Genomic DNA, 21,135 nt, shown 5'->3' on the forward strand with positions numbered 1-21,135 from the left:
TAATAATATCGTGATTGTTCCAGGCTCGGGTGGAAGATACAGCCAAAGGATGTACAAGCAGTTATATGACTTGCAAGCATAATAAAGATGACTTTGCTGTACGACTAGAGATTTCCCGATCCAACTGACCATCATCGCACAAAACACTCCCTACATGGAGGTGCAAGCGTCGGTGTTCTTCAGTTGTTGACCGTCCACGAAGATACACGGCTCAACACGATCCCAACTAGGTGGTTGTGTCTTTTGGGTCCTCAGGGTCTTTGGGCAGGATCTTTAAGGGTTTTAAAGGATCTTGGATGGTTTTAGGGTTCTAAATAGTGAAAATGGTCTTTGAGGCCTCAAACGTTCTTCGGGTTCCAAAACTCGTGTTTTAGGTGCCTTAATGGGTCTTAGGGGTCCTAGGGGTTTGGAGGGTCTAAGGGTCTTCATGGTCTGCAAAGGATGTAATTAATACACATACTCACTTTTTCTGCGGACAAACAAACAAAAGGACCCAAATGCAATACCCTCTCCTCTGGCGAGGGTAACAAGGACAATTACATGAATGAACAGGATTAAATAATTAAATGGATATATGTGGGAAAATTACATGCCCAGCCCAGGAATCGAACCCAGGTCCTCTGGAAAACCGTACCAGTGCTCTGCCATCTGAGCTATTTGGTGACCCTGACTGAGCATGTCTGTTTGTCCATTTGTTTGTTTGTCCGCACAGAATAAATATGATTTCTCTGCAATCGTTGGTCCGATTGACAGGAAATTTTCACCATAGGTGCACCTCCACCTGCAGATTTTTTAAAATCATAATTATGACGTCATAGGTCACGTGGTAGGGTGCCATCTTGGGAAAAACGAAAAACTTTGCACCTCTATATTCCCAAAAGTGCTGCATAGAAAAAAAATTGAGCCGTGGCTCATTGTAAAGACCTCTCCATGTGGAATAACATATGTTAATGATGATGTCATAGGTGCCTCCATTATGACATCATAATTCGACAAGTACAAAACTTCATCCGATCAAGATGAAATTTCTTGAGCATCATCTCGGGATAAATTGGTGGAGAGAAAAAATAATGATAACGTCTTCGGTCACGTGGTTCGGACGCCATGTTTATTTTAACACAAAAGCCTTAAAAACACTGAAAACACGTCCTGACGAGGATCTGCCATCTCCGATTGCTCTTTCTAGTTTACTTTGTAAACAGGATCAAGGCTCGTGAAGGAGCAGATCAGGACGTAACAGAACAGTAGAAAGAAGAGGAGGGGAGATACACACTCTAGCAGCAGGGTTGAGGAACAAAATGGAGGGAGATAGGGAAACATGAGGAACGTGGGGACGAGTGAGGACAAAGGGAGGATACCATGGATCCAATGTCAGACTTTCAATCACAAGAGTGGAAGGAAAAACTGCAAACTAAGAAATAGGTGCGCTTGGTAGTCTACTTGCCAGCAATGTGAACCCGGAAATGTTGAGTACCCCAAAGTTTTAAGTTAGAAATGTACAGTATGGGTCCCCAGCACTTAGAAACTGCCGGATGCTAACTTGCATATGTTGGGCAATTAGCAAAATTAGCATTAATAGCATTAACTCTATCAAACATAGGCCTGGGACACTGAAATTTCTGTTTCGCTCTATTGCTCCACTTTTATTCACAGGTATTAGAGGTAACAAAGGCAAGTACCATACCAAACTAGAATAATATGACTATGGGTAAATAATATCCTCAAAATTAAAACACAAGTATACCCAAAATTATCAGAGCTGAAAAATATGTGCACTAGTTACACAGCATAAAACTTCCATCAAGAAAGAGCGTCTTGCACTTCTACTACTCTGCACTGTTATAAAGCATATCCTCATCATAAAACCCATCCTCATCGTCTTCATCTTTTTCTCCTGACTCTACATTCTTGTCATATTGCTCTTCTTGCTGTGAGTGTGTGAGTGTGTTGCAACATGTACTATCAGAGCCTTTGCAGAAGCAGTAGCTGGTACAGGCCAGGCCTGCAGCTACGCAGCTGCACTTTGCTGTTAAACAAGGCTTTAACCCAGCTTTGCAGCTACAGCTGATCATTTCCAACACGGCAGGAGGAGCAACAGGGCTTGCATCCAGGATGGGCATGATGACTTCCTCTCACTTCTCACCTTCCTTCTTATTCCATCCAAACTCTGTTATGTCCACAGCTGGTGGGTCAGGGCAGTCTGCTGCTTTCCAAAGCAGCACCTGTAGATGGGCACGCCGTCCATGGAGGAGAGCGTTGCGCTCTGTAGGAGGCAGTGTCTTCAGTGCTGGGGGGGGGTTTTGCGCTTTCGGTAGATGTCATATCTGGCGACGTTCAGAGATGCCGACTCCCTCTCGTTGTACAGAGCCAGGAAGAAACCACTCACTGCCTCTGTAATCTGTAAATCAGTAGCTCCCTCCTCTCCGATGAAGTGAAGCAGGTCACCAGGTACTACTCTCATGGCCTTGAGTGCGGACACCTTCCCTTTCCCCGCGGGGTAGGAGGTGGTGTCACATCCGGAGAGAGCATGCATAGCCAGGATGGAGCGACACTGCTCACCGAGATTCTCTACTGTCGAATTGATGTTGAGAATAGTGCCATCCCATCTCTCCATCTGCAGGTTACATGTGATACCCACCTTCCAGCACCAATAGACCATGAGTACGAAAACATCAGTGTCGTCGCTGAGAATGCGGACAGTTTCAGCTCCGCGACTGGCTGCATCCAACATGTATGAGATGAGGGAGACGTCAGCCTCGTCATGAGTGACAATACTGTCTGCTTTGCTGACCATCTTGATGTGATCTCCTATGCTGTGTGTGCACAAGAGCTCACCCAGTCTCCGTTTGTTTGTCTTGTTCATCACTTTGTCGCGGCTAGGTAGAGGGGTTGTCAGTGAGAGTCGGTACTCTGTTGAGCTCTCCCCAGCTCTTCTCTGCCTCTCGTGGTCTTTGGCAGAGACTTGCTCATACCGGTCAAAGATGACAAATGTTTCGGTGATGTAGCGATTAAGCCGGCGCCCCATGTTGGCTGCGAGGTCAGCCACAGTGCCTGACGATGGCCACACCACGTGGTAGATGAGCTGCGATGCATCAACGAGTACAACATGTGGTGGGTGGGGATTGGGGGCAAGGATTCCAAGACGCTGGACGATCACAGACTTGTTACCCTTCCTGAGGCATCCATACTCATCGATGATAGATGCAGGGACCGGGCCGAGCTCGTAGTCAGAGGGCAGAGAGCTCCATTCTTCTCTTGCTCCCCACCACCAGCAGCCGAGCAAACAACGCCTCAAGGTCACATATGATCTTCGCATTGACCTTCACTCTTTTTTTGGTGAATGTCATCGTCACCACCTTATTTGAGATGGGCGCATGAAATCTCTCAGGAAGTGATGAAGAGAACAGTGTGCTCATGTCCTGTCCGATCTTCAATGCAACTTGCACATTCACCTTTTCATCTGCCACCTGGCCATTTATGATATGGTGGAGGGTCGCGGTCTCCATGGTGAGTGGATGGGAGTTTTCCTGTAGCACTCTCAGGATTTTAGCCCGGTCCTCCGCGTCCAATTCCCGCCGTCCTTTACCCTCTTCTTTGTGTCTGTTGGGCTTCATTGTCTTATCCGGTGCTTCAGCATCGTCGTAAATCTCATCCAATGACTTGGAGAGATAGGAGCAGATGCCGAAAGATTGGATCCACACGGCGACCTGCTCAGGGTTGGTGGAGATGCCCTTCATGCCTCCTACTCCCTTCCCTTGCTTGATGCATGTCTGCTCCCCAAACATGTCTCCACTCACTGCAGCTGCACCATCAGAGTGGTGGCACACATGGCTTCCAGCGTAAAGGTCATCCTTGGCAGTAGCAGGAAGGTACTGCATGTCGCGCAGATGCCATGTGATCCATCTTGCGTAGTGGTGATGACCGGCAGCAAAGAAATAGGGCAGCATCTCTTCAAGGCAGTGTTGTTGCAGCATCCAATCACCCTCTCTTTCTGCTCGCCAGAACCTGTGAGCTATTCGGGTAGGGGTGATGAAACAATCCACCCATAGCCGGACTAAAAATTAATCTAAATACTCAATATCTCAAAAACTATAGCAGCTAGCGAGATGGGGCTTAGTGCGTTGAACGTGCCAGGTTACGATCTGTTCAAATAAACACTAACATTGAAACTGTAGCTCAACATGAGAGTAGGGGCACTAACCGCGCAAAAAAATGTTGGGTGAAAAAAAATCCACGGCTTTTACATCCCTTTTTTCACATGAAATTTTGATCGCAGGAAATTTTTATAAGAACACTCACGGAAAGCATATCTGTCTAAGTGTATTATGTCCAAATTTCATACAGATCCTTCAAATAGTTTGCTCACACGAAGCATTCAAACGGAGCAATAGAGCGAAACAGAAATTTCAGTGTCCCAGGCCTATGTTTGATAGGGTTAATGCTATTAATGCTAATTTTGCTAATTGCCCAACATATGCAAGTTAGCATCCGGCAGTTTCTAAGTGCTGGGGACCCATACTGTACATTTCTAACTTAAAATGTTGGGGTACTCAACATTTCCGGATTCACAAGAGGGCTCTATAGGCTTGGCAAGTAGACTATGGGGAGGGTTAATGATGGTGAAAAAGATCATGGTTTTGGATGGGGGATTGTGGTGGTGAACATCTTAGATGGTGGTGAACAACTGAAATTGTGGTGAACAGCTGAAATGGTGGTGAACATCTGTCTTGAAGCCCTGGAGGGTAGAGTGGGATGTACGAGACTGAGAAAGTTGGTTCCATAGGTGGGAAAAAGAGGAACGAATGGGTGGAGGTGAGTAGCGATCCTGGATTTGGAAGTGTTATTGGGGGGGGCGGGGGGGAACAGAGGGAGGGAAGGGCAGAGGGTGCAAGATCAGAAAAGGAGGTGGTAGAAGACAGAGACCACCGACCTATTGGCAATATGAGAGTGATAGGTCCATGGAATGTCACGCTTTACCATGGGAGATTCCAATGACTTTGAAGGCCTTTATTTCCACGGCATCAAGCTCATAAAGGTGTGAGGCAGAGGGTGCCAGTCCGGAGGTGAGACCAGCACTCCATTTAGCTGTGGATGAAGGCTTTGTAGGTGGATAGTTCAGGTGTACCAAAGCAGAACTTTGTACGACGGAGAATGCCCAGTCGATGGCTGGCTTTGGAGGCCAACTTTGGAATGTGGTTTGTCCAAGAAAGATCATGGCTGATAGTGAGACCTAAAAGCCTGAGCAAGAGGATTGTTGAGGAAGTAAATGGCAGGGTTCACCAAGCGGTAGTTTTCGAGAGACAGAGTGAGAGTGTGAGATTTGTCAATACAAGGGTTTAAAGACATATTGCAAGTGTTTGACCATCTCTTGAATGATTCCATCAAGGTTTGCAGAGTGGGAAGAGGCTCCTGCAGTCCTGCATGCCGATCTGAAGGATGAGGGAGGAATTCAGACAGATATAAGGGTTGTTTGGTCCATCAAACTTGTGTCAGTCATCCATTTACGTTTTATTTCAAATAGCACACACCAACTGCATTTGAGATGGGGAATATTAGGCCATGGTACCAACAGAACTAGCTACCTTGGTGAAAGCTACAATGGGATTATTTGATTACTTCGAATCCACACGCATTTTGAAAAAACGGGAGGGATATTGTGACCGGCTCTGTCCGTCTTTCTGTCTGCCTATCCGTCCGTCACGCTATCTCCTCCCAAACGGCTGTGAAGAAGTTGAAACTGGGTTGTTATGCTCACCACATGGCACGAAGGTGCAACAGCAGTATCATTTTTGGCCCGGTCCCCTGGGGCGGGATCAAAAGGTCCGATACCAAAAATGCAATTAGGGGCACATTTGAAGACATTTTTAATGAAACTTTGAATATACAATCAACATCGGGGGGCGAATGAAATATGCAACGATTTTTTGGATTTTACCCACAGTTCATTTCCCAGGATGTTGGGACTTAGAGTCACAGCAGTCAAAACGGGGGGGGAATGAAACTCCCAAAATTTTTTTTTGCCATCTTTATACTTTGCTTTAGGTGGGAAGCATGGGGATTTGCAATTGAGTGCCATCGACTTCGCTCTAGTTATCTTTACATCAGCATATAACTGCAGAGATACAGCTTGCATGACTCTTCTTCTTTCACAGTCCCAATTATTCCCAGCTTCTTGTGGGGTCTGCCAAGGGAACAGTTCTGGTCCCAGTCTTTCCACAACCAGCTGCACATGCCTGACATTCACATGGCAGAAATTTGTAATTTGTTTAGGGTGCCGGTGATAACTCACCTACTCTTCACAAAATACGCCATTGCATCTTTAACGCCCACCAACCCCCGATAATGCTGGCAGACAGGTGCTCCTGCTTAAGATCATACCGATGGATAGCATACACATACAATACACATTGATGCACATTGATGCATTGCCCTGCTTGCATAACACCAACGTGACAGCTTACATCTGGGTCCAGATACAAACCCAGCCAAGCCGCTCAAAGGAGAGTATGCATACCTCTCGGCTATCCTGCCGGCCCGCAACTGCTCGAATCCCCTCAAAATAATGAATTACTCTCAAATACAGCACCCACTCTTGGCACCACAAAAGCGAATGGCAGTTGATAGTTGATCAATACTTCACCAGAGATCGCATTCATAAACAACAAAAAAAAAGCCTAAGCCACCATTTATTCTTCTCTCCTTATTTATTCTTTTCCTCCTCCTTGCCCATCACCTCCAGAATATCAGAGGCTTCACTTCCAATCACTCGCACCACACGCTCTCCTTTCTCGGCCAAAATTTCTTCGACATTCCTGCAAATAAACGTTTTAAGCATTTTGTTTTGAACCCAGGATTTGGATCGATATAAAGATATTGATCATCAACCATAACCAATAGCCATGCCTTTTCCCTTGCAAGTCCGAAAACCATCCCAGGTTGTCGGCAATTATGTGACGATTCTGGCATCCGGAACATGTAACGATGACCACACCGCGGGCATATGCCAACCGTGAGATCTGTCTTGCTGAGCGAACCCCACATACCTGTACGACAAAAAACAGGATGAGGCTCTCCCCAAAAAATGGAATGCATAAAATCGGCCTTTGCATATAAAAGGAACATTCCCAAGTCATCCTTCCCCATCCTCGATCTTGCGATCAGCACAGGATGCTCTCATGGCAATACCAACTTTCAAGTCAAAGTGAAAAAGTTGCTCATTAACCCCAACAAGTCTACTGCAAGCAGCGATTGGTAGCATCAGGAAGTAATCATTATCATAAATTATATTTATACAAGCACCTTTTGCCTACAAGGCGATGAAAGAAAGAAAGGAGGGGGTGAGGGGATGAAAGAGAAAATGGAGGAGGTGTTTCCTGTGAGGCGCTCAATAGATATTTTAAGGAAACATTGCAACCGCACGGCCATTCCTCACAGAACTGTCTCCGGAGATCCCTCGTCATAGTTTTATATATATATATATGGCAACAAAAGGTGAAAATTTAGAAAGGGGTGAAGACGTTCTATAGGCACGATACTTGTACAAAGTTTGATATAAATCTCTTCAGCTGTTCTCTAGCATCACATTTCTACCTGTGACTTGTCACAGGTCTGCAAGAGCTTCGCGGTGCTGTTGTTGGGGTTTGAATTTTGAAATGTGCACCCATTGGTTGGACAGCTGCCAGACCACACCCACATCTGTGACGTGACTCCACTCAACATAGCACCGAGATGCCATTACATGGCTACCAACTTGGTTTTCCGGGGGGGCCTAACACATTAAGTCTGTAGGCATCTGCTGATTATACACTGCCCAGGTTGCATCAGACTTCCATTGGCTTTGTTTGCGCCGAGTGTTATTGACGATGAGGGACTTCGGCGTGGGAGGAAAAGACGTCCGAGGCATTCGGAATCCAAGTCAATCCTTTATTCCAATTGCGACCAACCAAACCCACTCGTCTCACTTCCGGTTGCACCCGGTTCCGGAAAACCCTCAATCAACCCGAGCTCAAGCATATTTACATATTATAACATGAAAGGCAAAAATGATGCCACTACAGGACCCCGAAAAGTTTAATCGTATGTCGAATAATAGTAGGGGTTAAGCAAGCCCATCAAGACACACGGTAATCAAGTGTTACGTTACATAATAAAGCGTTACGTTATGCAAATTATTTAATAGCGCAATAAATGAGTGTTTTCCAATCCTGCTGTTCATCTTTGGAGAGTGCTTTAATTGCATGTTTCCCTATCGGCCTGTTACAGGATTTTGTCGTAGGTTTTGTCGCAGGCGCGATTGTCATTTCCTGTCATAACTGATAAAGTCAACATTACCCAAAAATGCCTCACACAGCCCACCTTGCAGGTGAATATCAAGCGGTAATGTGTTGGTTCCAATACTCCCAACCTTTCAGCTCCATTGCCTTCGTGCTCTTCATTACCTTCCTCTTCAACGCCCACCTTCAATCCTTCTCTTTTATCCACGGTCCCCGAATAAAGCCGCTGGATGGTGCGATGTGCACAGCTGCTGTCAGAAAACCGAGGTCACATCAAGGTTATGATGAATCACACTCAAATGTCATCATAACAGTATCGATTTGAGCAGAAGCATGACAATACATGGGGTGTGATATCCCATTACTCCTTCACAGCTAAAACACACAGGCCCAACTACGCTAGAACAAACACAATCAATGGGTCCATGTTCTATCACCTCATCCAAATCACGGTGGAGCACGACTTCCTTGGTCCATGACCACCTCATCCTAACGAGGTCAGAATAAGACCACAGCACCTATCACCTTGATCCATCAATACACCTTGTAGAGAAATGTAAAAATTAATGTTAAACAACTCAAAATGCGATGAATGATAAAATGATAAAATCAATGATAAAACAGCGACCCATTATGTTTTTAAAGATAACTAGCGGTATGGAGATTGAAATTGCGAGGATTAAAAGGATGTAGCAATTTTTACCTGGTGGACAGAGGTTATGTTTTCAGCCCTGTCTGTCTGTTTGTTTGTATGTGAACAAGCTATCTCTGTATACTGCTGTGAGTAGAACGTTATGGACTGATTCAGCCGAAACTTGGTGTAGATTGGGTGTGAGACAAGGAAGAATGGATTAAATTTTGGTGAAGATTCTAATCCGAATCAGAGTCTTTTTTTAACTTGCAAATGATTCTTTGCCATCGAGAGATAGGGCCAAAAACTATATATATATATATATATATATATATATATATATATATATATATATATATATATATATATATATATATATATATATATATATATACAGACTTGGCAATTAATATGGAATAATTTTTTTGTGGGGGTGAACTTACTTTTCAAGATGACTTAGAACCAAAAGTTCATTGGAATTATGTTGAAATTATTCTAGATTTTGTTAATGTGACCTTTAAAAGAAACAAAAACCACATTTGACATTTCGAAACAAATAAATTGATCCTTGAAAGTGATGTAAACTGATATCGAACTCAATTCATGGACAGTACTGTGTTAAACTTCTGTACGTTTTCCAGAAGTATCTCTTTATTTTGCACATTAGCCAAATATTTTTTTAACAAAAACAAAAGTTAAATTACGACTGGGATTACGGACAGTAAAATTACAGTTCAGTACTTCGTGTAACCCCCACGAGCATTCAGGGGAGCACGTACACGTTGAGGCATGCTGTTCACGAGATTTGCCAAGGTTTGGACAGGAATCGCTTGCCATGCAGTGACAATAGCCTGCTGCAATTCACGCACAGAGGTCGGCTGCTGGTCCAAGTGGTCGATTTGATGCGTTAATTTTTCCCACAAGTTCTCTTTCGGATTCATATCCGGGGACATGGCAGGCCACTCCATATGCTCTACACCACGGTGAGCAAGAAAGTGTTGGCTCATGCGAGCACGATGAGGCCGTGCATTGTCATCTTGGAAGACAAAGTTTCCTCGAAAGGCTGCACGAGCAAATGGAAGCAATGTTTCTTCCAGAATGGCCCTGTACTTGAACTGGTTTAGGTTTCCATTCAGAACAACCAGGTCAGTTTTGCCCCCTGCATGAAAAGCAGCCCAAACGGCCACCCCACCACCTCCAGCTTGGACTCTTGGCACTATACAATCTTTGTTGTAGGCTTCATGGACTTGTCTGCGCACTCGGACGCGGCCATCTTGACGATAGACCAGAAATCTAGACTCGTCACTGAAGATCACATGATTCCAGTGTCCTGGCTGCCATTGACGGTGCTCTCTGGCCCACTGCAATCGGCGCTGGTGGTGTTGTCTGGTCAGGCGTGGCTTTCTCAGGGGATGCCTGGCACGATAGCCTGCTTGAACCAGTCGTTGGTTGACTAGCCTTCTGGATACGGGCACATTTGTCAGTTGCTGCCACTCAGCCCTAAGCCGATTAGCTGACTTGGTACGGCCATTGTGGACTAACCGGTGCATCTGGCGATCATCCCTCCTTGTGGCTCTACGGGGACGTCCTGGCCTCGGTATTGGAGCAGGGACACCCCTCTGAGCATTTCGTTTCAGGATCTTTGACACCTGACCTTGAGTGATGCCATACTGCCGAGCAAAAGCACGCTATTTCATGCTGTAATTTCGTAAAGCCACCACTCCATGACAAACAGCATTGTCGAGTTGACGGACCATCTCCAGAGGAAGCGGCAATAACTTTTTTTAGATGTGCAGCAGTTGTTTTCCACGAATACAGAACGCAACAACCCTTGTATACCCGACTGTGAAGCCAATCATCAAATGCACCTGTCCGTACATTTTGCCATGCTACCTGTGATATAATCCAGTTGTTGACTTCTTGCTGCGACAGACAATCAGTGACATGGTTCTTTTAACAAATAAATCACCAAAGTGTAAAAGAAACTCACTAGATTGATATACTGAGTTAAGAAAGTAAACCAAAGTCAAGAAAAAAAAAATATTCCATATTAAATGCCAAGTCTGTATATTATGTTTTGCACTCTGTCAAAGCGTCTTTGGGCTTCCTGAAAAGCGCTATATAAAATAAATGCATTATTATTATTATTATTATTATTTATATATATATATATAGATATATATATATATATATATATATATATATATATATATTGTTGCGGTTTTGAGTCTGTCACGTGAGCCTAATAAAGGTTAAAGTTTGCCCCCCATAGTTAGTCACCCAAGCAACATGTAGCCTCGCGATTGTATAGTTATGTCTTAGTATTTGTGAGCTTAGTCCTTTTCCTTCGTTAGTTCTGTGTTGAGTAGAAGCCAGGAGAATAGGCCCTACTTGCCAACGATTTTCCAGCCACCCTAGCCTCGATCCAGTTTGCTCAGCATTGGTTGATTATTGGGCGAGTTAACATGAGGCAGGCCTAGGAAGGTCGGGGCGGAGTCGAGGGTGGAGCGGCAGAAGCAATGACGGCACGAGCCGCCAATCAGAGCTCGGAGGTGGTAACCGCGGCGTGGCGTCAGAGGGCATGGTGAGAAGGTTCAGTTGAGTTCCAGAAGGCTCGGGGGGCGTAGCTATAAAACCGGCTGCGCGAAAGCCCTCGACAGGACTCGAAGAGGAACGCTGGATAAGTGCGAGAGGACTTGCAGCAAAAGGATTGGCGAAAGAACTTGATGAGCGGTGAAACCTGTTGAGCAGAGAACTTGCACGAGAGCGCGCGCCCTAACCAGCTCGGAGTGTATCGAAGAAGAGGAGTTGGCCGCGTGTGCGAACACTAGATATACGCGGGCGCAGCCAGACGCGCTTATAACGAATACAGCGCATTTGAGACGCGCGAGTGAGCAAGGCTGAGTCACCGCCAGCCGCGCTAAAGTCCGCCCTCTGCCGTTCCGCCCCATCATCTGCTTGTACGAGAGACACGCTACGAGCCCCTGCCTTCGCCTGCCACCATCTTCACGGGACATGCCGTGGACCGTGGAGAGCCGGACCGGGGACCATCTCTGGACGCGTTGGGGAACACCTGCCCATCTGCAATTCCCTGTGTGAGTGTGAGACGGGCCCGTTGTCCAAGGGATAAGTTACGACTGTTTAAGGCTATTCTGTGTCTCTTCGTCCTTGAATCTGTATATACGTGTGGGAATAATTAAACCCATTTGTTCTTCCTTTCTTCCTGATTCGACCGTTTCTGTGGTTTCCTCATTTGACTAAGCGTGGCACGAATAAGATCGCTCCAATCGGGTTCCACTAATTAAGACTGCGCGGAACACGTGTACGCAATCCGCTCGGCGTACTCACATCACACGTGGTTCGTGCGAGGCTTGTTTCCTCACTCCCAGGGCAGCGCGGGGAATTAGGTACGAGCGAGAAGTAGTCCCGAAACCCTACTCCGCGTTTGTCCGGGAGGGACGTAATAAGTCTCGGTTCCGCCAAGGCCCAGCAAAGACAAGGGGATTAATCCCCCCTTGATAAGGGGAAGAAGGCCGGCGTAGAGAACCGTAACAATATATATATATATATAATTATATATTGTTGCGGATCTCGAGCCCTTCGATGTACTGAGGGGGGGTTAAACCCTTCTCCCCCTCGAGCTTCGAGTCCACGAGGCCGCGACCCACTTTACACTCGTGGGGGCGGATTGCTGAGCAATTCCAGCCGCCAACCCCATAGCGAGCTCGCGGAAGGGTTTCCGGTCAAATACCCGAGTACCTTCGATACACGTGCCGTTGCGAGGACGGGGGCTGAACCTCACACGAGTCACGCTGGGTTGATACGCCCGAGTGGTTTGCGTGTCACGTGACTCATGCCGTTAATTATTAGGAACGTGATCGAGCGGTTTTATTCCGTGCAATGTGAGGCCAATGGTGAAAAGACGAATACGGCCAAGTTGGAAGCAAAACGCAGGTTTATTCACAATTTGTACAATGGCCAAAGAGAAGAGAGACACAGGATAGAAACATAACCGTTCTAAACCAAAACCCCAGACAAGGGCCCTCTGACTCACGCGGGGAAAGGAAGGAAGAAGAGGACGCGCTCAAAGCGCGGCCGCTTGGTGCAGCTCGCCCCGGACGGCTCATTGGGCGTGTCCCTCGAGGATGTTCGCGGCAAGGACGTCGGCCTCCAGTCGTGCACGCACGGGACTCTCCGCAGCGTGTCCCGAAGTCGGCGAGGCAAACGCGCACATGCAGGGAGCCCAGGCAGGGAGATCGTTAGAGTATAGGGCCACGGGAGAGATCGTCCTGCGAGAGCGTTTATAACAGGGCAACAGAGAGCAGGGGCAGAACGCTGAGATCTGGGCAGAGCGCTGAGGGCTTCTTGAGTTCGGGGGCAGAGAGAGAGAGCTTCGAGCTTCGGAGTCCTGGGCTAGAGAGAGAGTTTGGGGGTCCGGGGCCGCTCCCCTGGTCACCGTTGCTGGCCACTCCCCTTTAGCTCCCATTGGCTACCGTTGTTGGCCACTCCCCTTTAGCTCCCATTGGCTGCCGTTGTTGGCCACTCCCCTTTAGCACCCATTGGCTGTTTGCCGCCCACCAGTCAGTCCCTCCGGCTCCTCCCTTGGGCCTCCTAGACTTGTCCCAGACCCAGCACATGGCATTCCAGGCCCAATGAGGCCTACCCTTACCTACCTGCCTCAACGCACACTAACACTGGGAAGGAGACTATACTTCACATTTAATAAGAAATAACTGAACTAAAGCAAGGCTATATGTTGTGGTGCAACTAACTAAAGGGGGGTTGTCTTTATTTCCAAAACCACAATATATATATATATATATATGTATATCAGTCATGATGTTTCAAAAGGTTTTGTATGACTTATGACAAAACTAGGTGGATGAGTTGGTTCGGTGACAAGAACAAGCAATTCGATTTTGGTTCAGTTCCGTATGCAGATCTGGCCTGGTGGGGGTACAAAACGTAACCTGTTCAGCCTGGCAGAGGTATATGCTCTACTGAGTGCCATTCGAGTTTTTCTTGTTTTCAAACAATCTTTTTAAAAGACATCAAATTTTTTTTTTTAACAAAGTTTTAGATCTGTCAAGTCTAACAGGATGGTGGTTTAGTCAAACTTGGATTCCCAAACTGACTATAAACTGTGTGGTGCTTCGCAGGTGCATCACAAGGTGCACCGCCAATCAGATAGACATTAAAGCTGGCTGTCCCATCTCCTGAAATTAGTTGGTGAACGTTAAATAACCCAAGGTGTCTCACGAGGAGAAGGTGATCAGATATCTCCAGCACGTTTTTTTTTTTTTTTTTTTTTTTTTTTTTTTTGTATACAAGATCGAGGCTCGTGAAAGAGCGAACATTAATCACACAGAAAGACAAACAGACACACAAAACAAATAACATCGGGAGCGGTAGACAAGATGGGGAGAGAGGGGGAAGGACACAAACACAACATTTGAGAGCAGGGACCGAGAGACATGGAGACATCGAGAGAACTGTGGGAGGGAGAGGGCTTTGTAATTAAACAAATTACAAATGGCCTGCCCTAAATATGCCTCCAGTCATAATATGTCAGGTCTGATTAGTTGGTTTGTGAAATATTTGGCCCAAAAACCTTTTCTGGGCTACGCCACACGAAGATGGGAATAATTGAGGACCTTACAGTATAAGTCATAGTTTCAGTTTTATAAAATTAAAGTCCAACCAAAGTGGTTGTTGTTGTATAGCCCCGGACAGTTCTCTCGAACAAGCGTGCGGCACGGAGACAGCCGGTCCATCTCCCAGGACCGACCCAGACATCCCCCACATCTAAGATGGTGGACCCTGTCTTCACGAAATCAGGGTCACGACACAGTTAGAGAGAGAAAAGAGAGGGAGAGAGAGGAGACAGAGACAAGAAGGAAATGGCCGGTCCATTGGGGACCGATTGGCATTCTGATTGTGACTGCGCTGCCTTGACAAATCTGGACAGCAGGGAAGAATGGGGAAGACTTGGCATCCTCGATAGTACAAAGTGGTTATGCATGAAGATGGAGGTAGGGCAAGGTGAGGCAAGGATGGCCTTAGTTCATGATAGCCACGGGCACAATAAACACAATTATTCATACACAATAAAGTTATACATTTTCCTTGTGACTTACACAGATATCCTGGATTTGAGCCTAGTCTCAGTGGGGGACCCCACCCACAACTTCCTTGCAAAGCAAACGGTTGGCTGCCATGAAGGTTCCGTGTGCACTGGTCCACGTAGCAAAACTCGCAACCATTTGCAGCATGTCCGCATGTCTGAACAGTGAGGAGGCATGAGAAGATACATGAAAACCAGCAGCCATCTTTACATAGAATCCAGTAACCCTCTTATACACAACCACCCTCTTCACATTCAACCACCCTCTTCACATACAACCACCCTCTTCACATACAACCACCCTCTTCACATACAACCACCCTCTTCACATACAACCACCCTCTTCACATACAACCACCCTCTTCACATACAACCACCCTCTTCACATTCAACCACCCTCTTCACATTCAACCTCCCTTTTCACATACAACCACCCTCTTCACATTCAACCACCCTCTTCATATTCAACCTCCCTTTTCACATACAACCACCCTCTTCACATACAACCACCCTCTTCACATACAACCACCCTCTTCACATTCAACCACCCTCTTCACATACAACCACCCTCTTCACATACAACCACCCTCTTCACATACAACCACCCTCTTCACATACAACCACCCTCTTCACATACAACCACCCTCTTCACATTCAACCACCCTCTTCACATACAACCACCCTCTTCACATACAACCACCCTCTTCACATACAACCACCCTCTTCACATACAACCACCCTCTTCACATACAACCACCCTCTTCACATACAACTACCCTCTTCACATACAACCACCCTCTTCACATACAACCACCCTCTTCACATACAACCACCTTCTTCACATACAACCACCCTCTTCACATACAACCACCCTCTTCACATACAACCACCCTCTTCACATACAACCACCCTCTTCACATACAACCACCCTCTTCACATACAACCACCCTCTTCACATACAACCACCCTCTTCACATACAACCACCCTCTTCACATTCAACCACCCTCTTCACATTCAACCACCCTCTTCACATACAACCACCCTCTTCACATTCAACCACCCTCTTCACATTCAACCTCCCTTTTCACATACAACCACCCTCTTCACATACAACCACCCTCTTCACATACAACCACCCTCTTCACATTCAACCACCCTCTTCACATACAACCACCCTCTTCACATACAACCACCCTCTTCACATACAACCACCCTCTTCACATACAACCACCCTCTTCACATTCAACCACCCTCTTCACATACAACCACCCTCTTCACATACAACCACCCACCCTCTTCACATACAACCACCCACCCTCTTCACATACAACCACCCTCTTCACATACAACCACCCTCTTCACATTCAACCACCCTCTTCACATACAACCTCCCTCTTCACATACAACCACCCTCTTCACATACAACCACCCTCTTCACATACAACCACCCTCTTCACATACAACCACCCTCTTCACATACAACCACCCTCTTCACATTCAACCACCCTCTTCACATACAACCACCCTCTTCACATACAACCACCCTCTTCACATACAACCACCCTCTTCACATACAACCACCCTCTTCACATACAACCACCCTCTTCACATACAACCACCCTCTTCACATACAACCACCCTCTTCACATACAACCACCCTCTTCACATACAACCACCCTCTTCACATACAACCACCCTCTTCACATACAACCACCCTCTTCACATTCAACCACCCTCTTCACATACAACCACCCTCTTCACATACAACCACCCTCTTCACATACAACCACCCACCCTCTTCACATACAACCACCCACCCTCTTCACATACAACCACCCTCTTCACATACAACCACCCTCTTCACATTCAACCACCCTCTTCACATACAACCTCCCTCTTCACATACAACCACCCTCTTCACATACAACCACCCTCTTCACATACAACCACCCTCTTCACATACAACCACCCTCTTCACATACAACCACCCTCTTCACATTCAACCACCCTCTTCACATACAACCACCCACCCTCTTCACATACAACCACCCTCTTCACATACAACTACCCTCTTCACATACAACCACCCTCTTCACATACAACTACCCTCTTCACATACAACCACCCTCTTCACATACAACCACCTTCTTCACATACAACCACCCTCTTCACATACAACCACCCTCTTCACATACAACCACCCTCTTCACATACAACCACCCTCTTCACATACAACTACCCTCTTCACATACAACCACCCTCTTCACATACAACCACCCTCTTCACATACAACCACCCTCTTCACATACAACCATTCTCTTCACATACAACCACCCTCTCTCTTCACATACAACCACCCTCTTCACATACAACCATCCTCTTCACATACAACCACCCTCTCTCTTCACATACAACCAACCTCTTCACATACAACCATCCTCTTCACATACAACCACCCTCTCTCTTCACATACACCCACCCTCTTCACATACAACCACCCTCTTCACATACAACCCAGTAACCCACTTCACATACAACCACCCTCTTCACATATAACCCAGTAAGCCTCTTCACATACAACTACCGTCTTCACATACAACCACCCTCTTCACATACAACCCAGTAACCCACTTCACATACAACTACCCTCTTCACATATAACCCAGTTACCCTATTCACATATAACCGTTACCCTCTTCACATATAACCCAGTTACCCTATTCACATTGAACCCAGTAACCCTCTTCACATATAACCCAGTTACCCTCTTCACATATAACCCAGTTACCCTCTTCACATATAACCCAGTTACCCTCTTCACATATAACCCAGTTACCCTCTTATACACAACCACAACTGTTCAATTCGACTCCCCCATCAAAATCAAACAACCCTTTTGTCATGAAATATCTGTATTATAAAAGGAGCCCTGTCTGTCTGTCTGTCTGTCTGTCTGTCTGTCTGTCTGTCTGTCTGTCTGTCGTGTTATAACTTGAGAACGGATTAATGGATTTGAATAAATCCAACTACGGTGGATTCGGGTAACTCCCAGGAATGTTTGTGATCCCCCAAAAAATGTAACTTGTTTTTTATGGGTACATGGACAGGCGTGGGAAAACTGCAAATGGCAACACGTGACGTTGGTTATCCCTGCACGGAGAGCACGATCTCCCAGGAATCCTTTTTTTCTTCCCCCATAGATTATCTTCCCCCATAGATTATCTTCCCCCATGGATTATCTTCCCCCATACTCCATAGATTATCTTCCCCCATGGATTATCTTCCCCCATAGATTATCTTCCCCCATAGATTATCTTCCCCCATGGATTATCTTCCCCCATACTCCATAGATTATCTTCCCCCATGGATTATCTTCCCCCATACTCCATAGATTATCTTCCCCCATGGATTATCTTCCCCCATACTCCATAGATTATCTTCCCCCATACTCCATAGATTATCTTCCCCCATGGATTATCTTCCCCCATACTCCATAGATTATCTTCCCCCATAGATTATCTTCCCCCATGGATTATCTTCCCCCATAGATTATCTTCCCCCATGGATTATCTTCCCCCATACTCCATAGATTATCTTCCCCCATACTCCATAGATTATCTTCCCCCATGGATTATCTTCCCCCATACTCCATAGATTATCTTCCCCCATGGATTATCTTCCCCCATACTCCATAGATTATCTTCCCCCATACTCCATAGATTATCTTCCCCCATGGATTATCTTCCCCCATACTCCATAGATTATCTTCCCCCATAGATTATCTTCCCCCATGGATTATCTTCCCCCATAGATTATCTTCCCCCATGGATTATCTTCCCCCATACTCCATAGATTATCTTCCCCCATACTCCATAGATTATCTTCCCCCATACTCCATAGATTATCTTCCCCCATACTCCATAGATTATCTTCCCCCATACTCCATAGATTATCTTCCCCCATGGATTATCTTCCCCCATACTCCATAGATTATCTTCCCCCATGGATTATCTTCCCCCATACTCCATAGATTAATCTTCCCCCATACTCCATAGATTATCTTCCCCCATGGATTATCCATCGCAGCAAAGATTGCTATTACCGTCAGCGAAGCGACGGGTCTTCTATTCTAGTATGTACTAAAAACACAACAACCACCCAGATCACGTTAGTTTGTGATAAATTATCGGATTGAAGGACCCGGCTTGCACATCGTCCGTTTTTGAAGAGCTTTATCCTAATGTGTACAAACCACGTGTGCATTAGTACTGCACATTTACAGAATAACGTACATTTCAAAATCAAACAATTAGAGCAGAATATTCGAATTTTAATCTCCATAATGAAGTACGTATTCGTTTAGTGTATTTACCAGGATGCACACACAGTACTCGCACACTTCGACATAATCTGCATCGGTTAACTTAGCCACAAACATCCGAGTTCGATTCGAATGGGGAAATCCAACCATCCATGTTGTTATGGTCCTTCCGACCCGACCAACGTTGTGCTTATACACCGTCTAAGAAATCACTTGATGTTTTTGGCCTACGATGAGAGTTTTCACAATCACAAGATAAAATAATAAAACATTGGAAACTTCACCGAAATATTAAGACAAACGTGCAGAACGGAGTTGCTAAAGTTGGTCAAATACTCACGATGGTAACACCAACAGGCTCTTAGTCTTACCAGGCCGCGCCACAAATATCTTGGAAATGATGTCGAGTCGAACGTCACTTTCCTTTAAATTTTACCGTTTTTACGATTATTCATTCCGCTCAATTTTAAATATTCATTAAAAGCGTCATTCCGCCTCAACCTTCCATTTGCTCTGAGGTTACATTATTAGTAGAGAAACCCCGGGGTGTGTTCAGTTACCAAGCAGCTTGCTATCGCTTGCCAAGCGAGCCGTTCCTTATGAACCGTTTCGATGGAATGCTTAAGCCACTTGGAGAGCGCTCGACACGTTCATTGGTCATGGAATGCAGCTCCATTGTCAGCACTCTTGATATAGCGGTTTATGATCACACTCGATAGCAATGCCAATGGCGATGGCGCCTTGCATATTTGTTTTTTTCTATTGCAAAAAATTGTAGTAACAATGAAGAAACGGTAACATTTTACACATTTATCTCATAGTTTATCAATAACTGTATGAAACAACGGGCGAAATAAAAATCGGTGTAATTCCTGACAGGGACGCGACTGGGCGGTGTATAATATATATGTAAATATACTGTACACACATATAGTATGTTTATACATTTTATTATACAAAAACGTATTTGGCCGATAGTTCTGTTGATCCCTTTTATGTTTTAAGCCGTTTTTCCGGACATTGTTTCATTCACGTTCGATGGTTGTTGTTTGTTGGTTGTTGGTTTACGTGTCCACCATGCCCGGAGGGCAAACGTGTAAGCAAGAACGTTGTAGTCGGACACGTTGAAGTTGTCTGAGTTCGGCGCATACTTGTCTGCACCAAAAGCCCGGAGAGATTGCGGTAGAGGTCTAAACCGATAACCTTTACAGGTAAACGGCAAAACTCTTTCAAAAGAGTTGAACTTGATTCCCGATTTAGACTGAAACATAAGCTACACTTAAATAGACATGTTTGGAGCACTGGTTTGGCTCTTTGTGGTGGACAATTCCTTTGTATATACAATTTGGAAAGGTCTGAGTGAAGGGAGGTCACTTTCTGTGGAATGTGTACAACTGTATGGAACGTGAATGAATGTCTTGAACCAAGTCATGACGTCAGACATCTTCTCTGACTGACACACACACACACACACACACACACACACACACACACACACACACACACACACACACACACACACACACACACTGGAGTGAGTGAGGTGATTGACAGAGTGGGACAACAGTTAGACACAGGGAAAGAGGGAAGCACAGTAACCTGCGAGTAAGGAAGGGGTTAATGGGTGTAGGAAAGATTATGGGTAGGGGTGGTAGATGACCTGAGAGGGTCTGACGAATTACCCAAATGTAAGTGGATTTACCCAAATGAAAGCACAATGTACCCAAATGTAAGTCGTACTACGTAAAGGAAGGTTATTCTATGCAGTAAAACGTTACGGTGCGC

General features: G+C 45.7%; 1 protein-coding gene across 8 annotated transcripts; it reads right to left on the reverse strand.

Moving 5' to 3' along the window:
- Positions 1–5,847: 5,847 nt before the first annotated feature.
- Positions 5,848–20,085, reverse strand: DNLZ (DNL-type zinc finger). 8 transcript variants are annotated; one of them, XM_068134766.2, is made up of 5 exons: positions 19,911–20,085; positions 15,042–15,186; positions 8,356–8,524; positions 6,904–7,043; positions 5,848–6,812 (listed from the first exon to the last, which is right to left on the reverse strand). In XM_068134766.2, exons 2-5 carry the CDS (start codon positions 15,182–15,184, stop codon positions 6,701–6,703), a joined length of 564 nt encoding a protein of 187 aa, XP_067990867.1. In that variant the 5' UTR covers positions 15,185–15,186; positions 19,911–20,085; the 3' UTR covers positions 5,848–6,700. The 8 variants fall into 8 exon arrangements, with proteins under 8 accessions (XP_067990867.1, XP_078625207.1, XP_078625213.1 ...); XM_078769081.1 differs by having other exon boundaries at positions 19,691–20,073; XM_078769087.1 differs by having other exon boundaries at positions 8,356–8,521; positions 19,911–20,039.
- Between the last annotated feature and the right edge of the window lie 1,050 nt (positions 20,086–21,135).

Source organism: Myxine glutinosa, unplaced genomic scaffold (assembly GCF_964187855.1).
Source record: "Myxine glutinosa unplaced genomic scaffold, kmMyxGlut1.1 SCAFFOLD_1085, whole genome shotgun sequence".
In the NCBI taxonomy this organism is placed as follows: Eukaryota; Metazoa; Chordata; class Myxini; order Myxiniformes; family Myxinidae; genus Myxine; species Myxine glutinosa.

Bases quoted from the DNA above. Each gene is read 5' to 3' on its own strand.
- DNLZ (XM_068134766.2), bottom strand. From the start codon at position 15,184: ATGCGGACATGCTGCAAATGGTTGCGAGTTTTGCTACGTGGACCAGTG. The intron at 8,525-15,041 runs GTAAGTCACAAG...GTTTTCTGACAG, and splicing joins CTCAAATCCAGGATATCTGT to CAGCTGTGCACATCGCACCA. The intron at 6,813-6,903 runs GCATGGCTATTG...GTTTATTTGCAG, and splicing joins TCGGACTTGCAAGGGAAAAG to GAATGTCGAAGAAATTTTGG.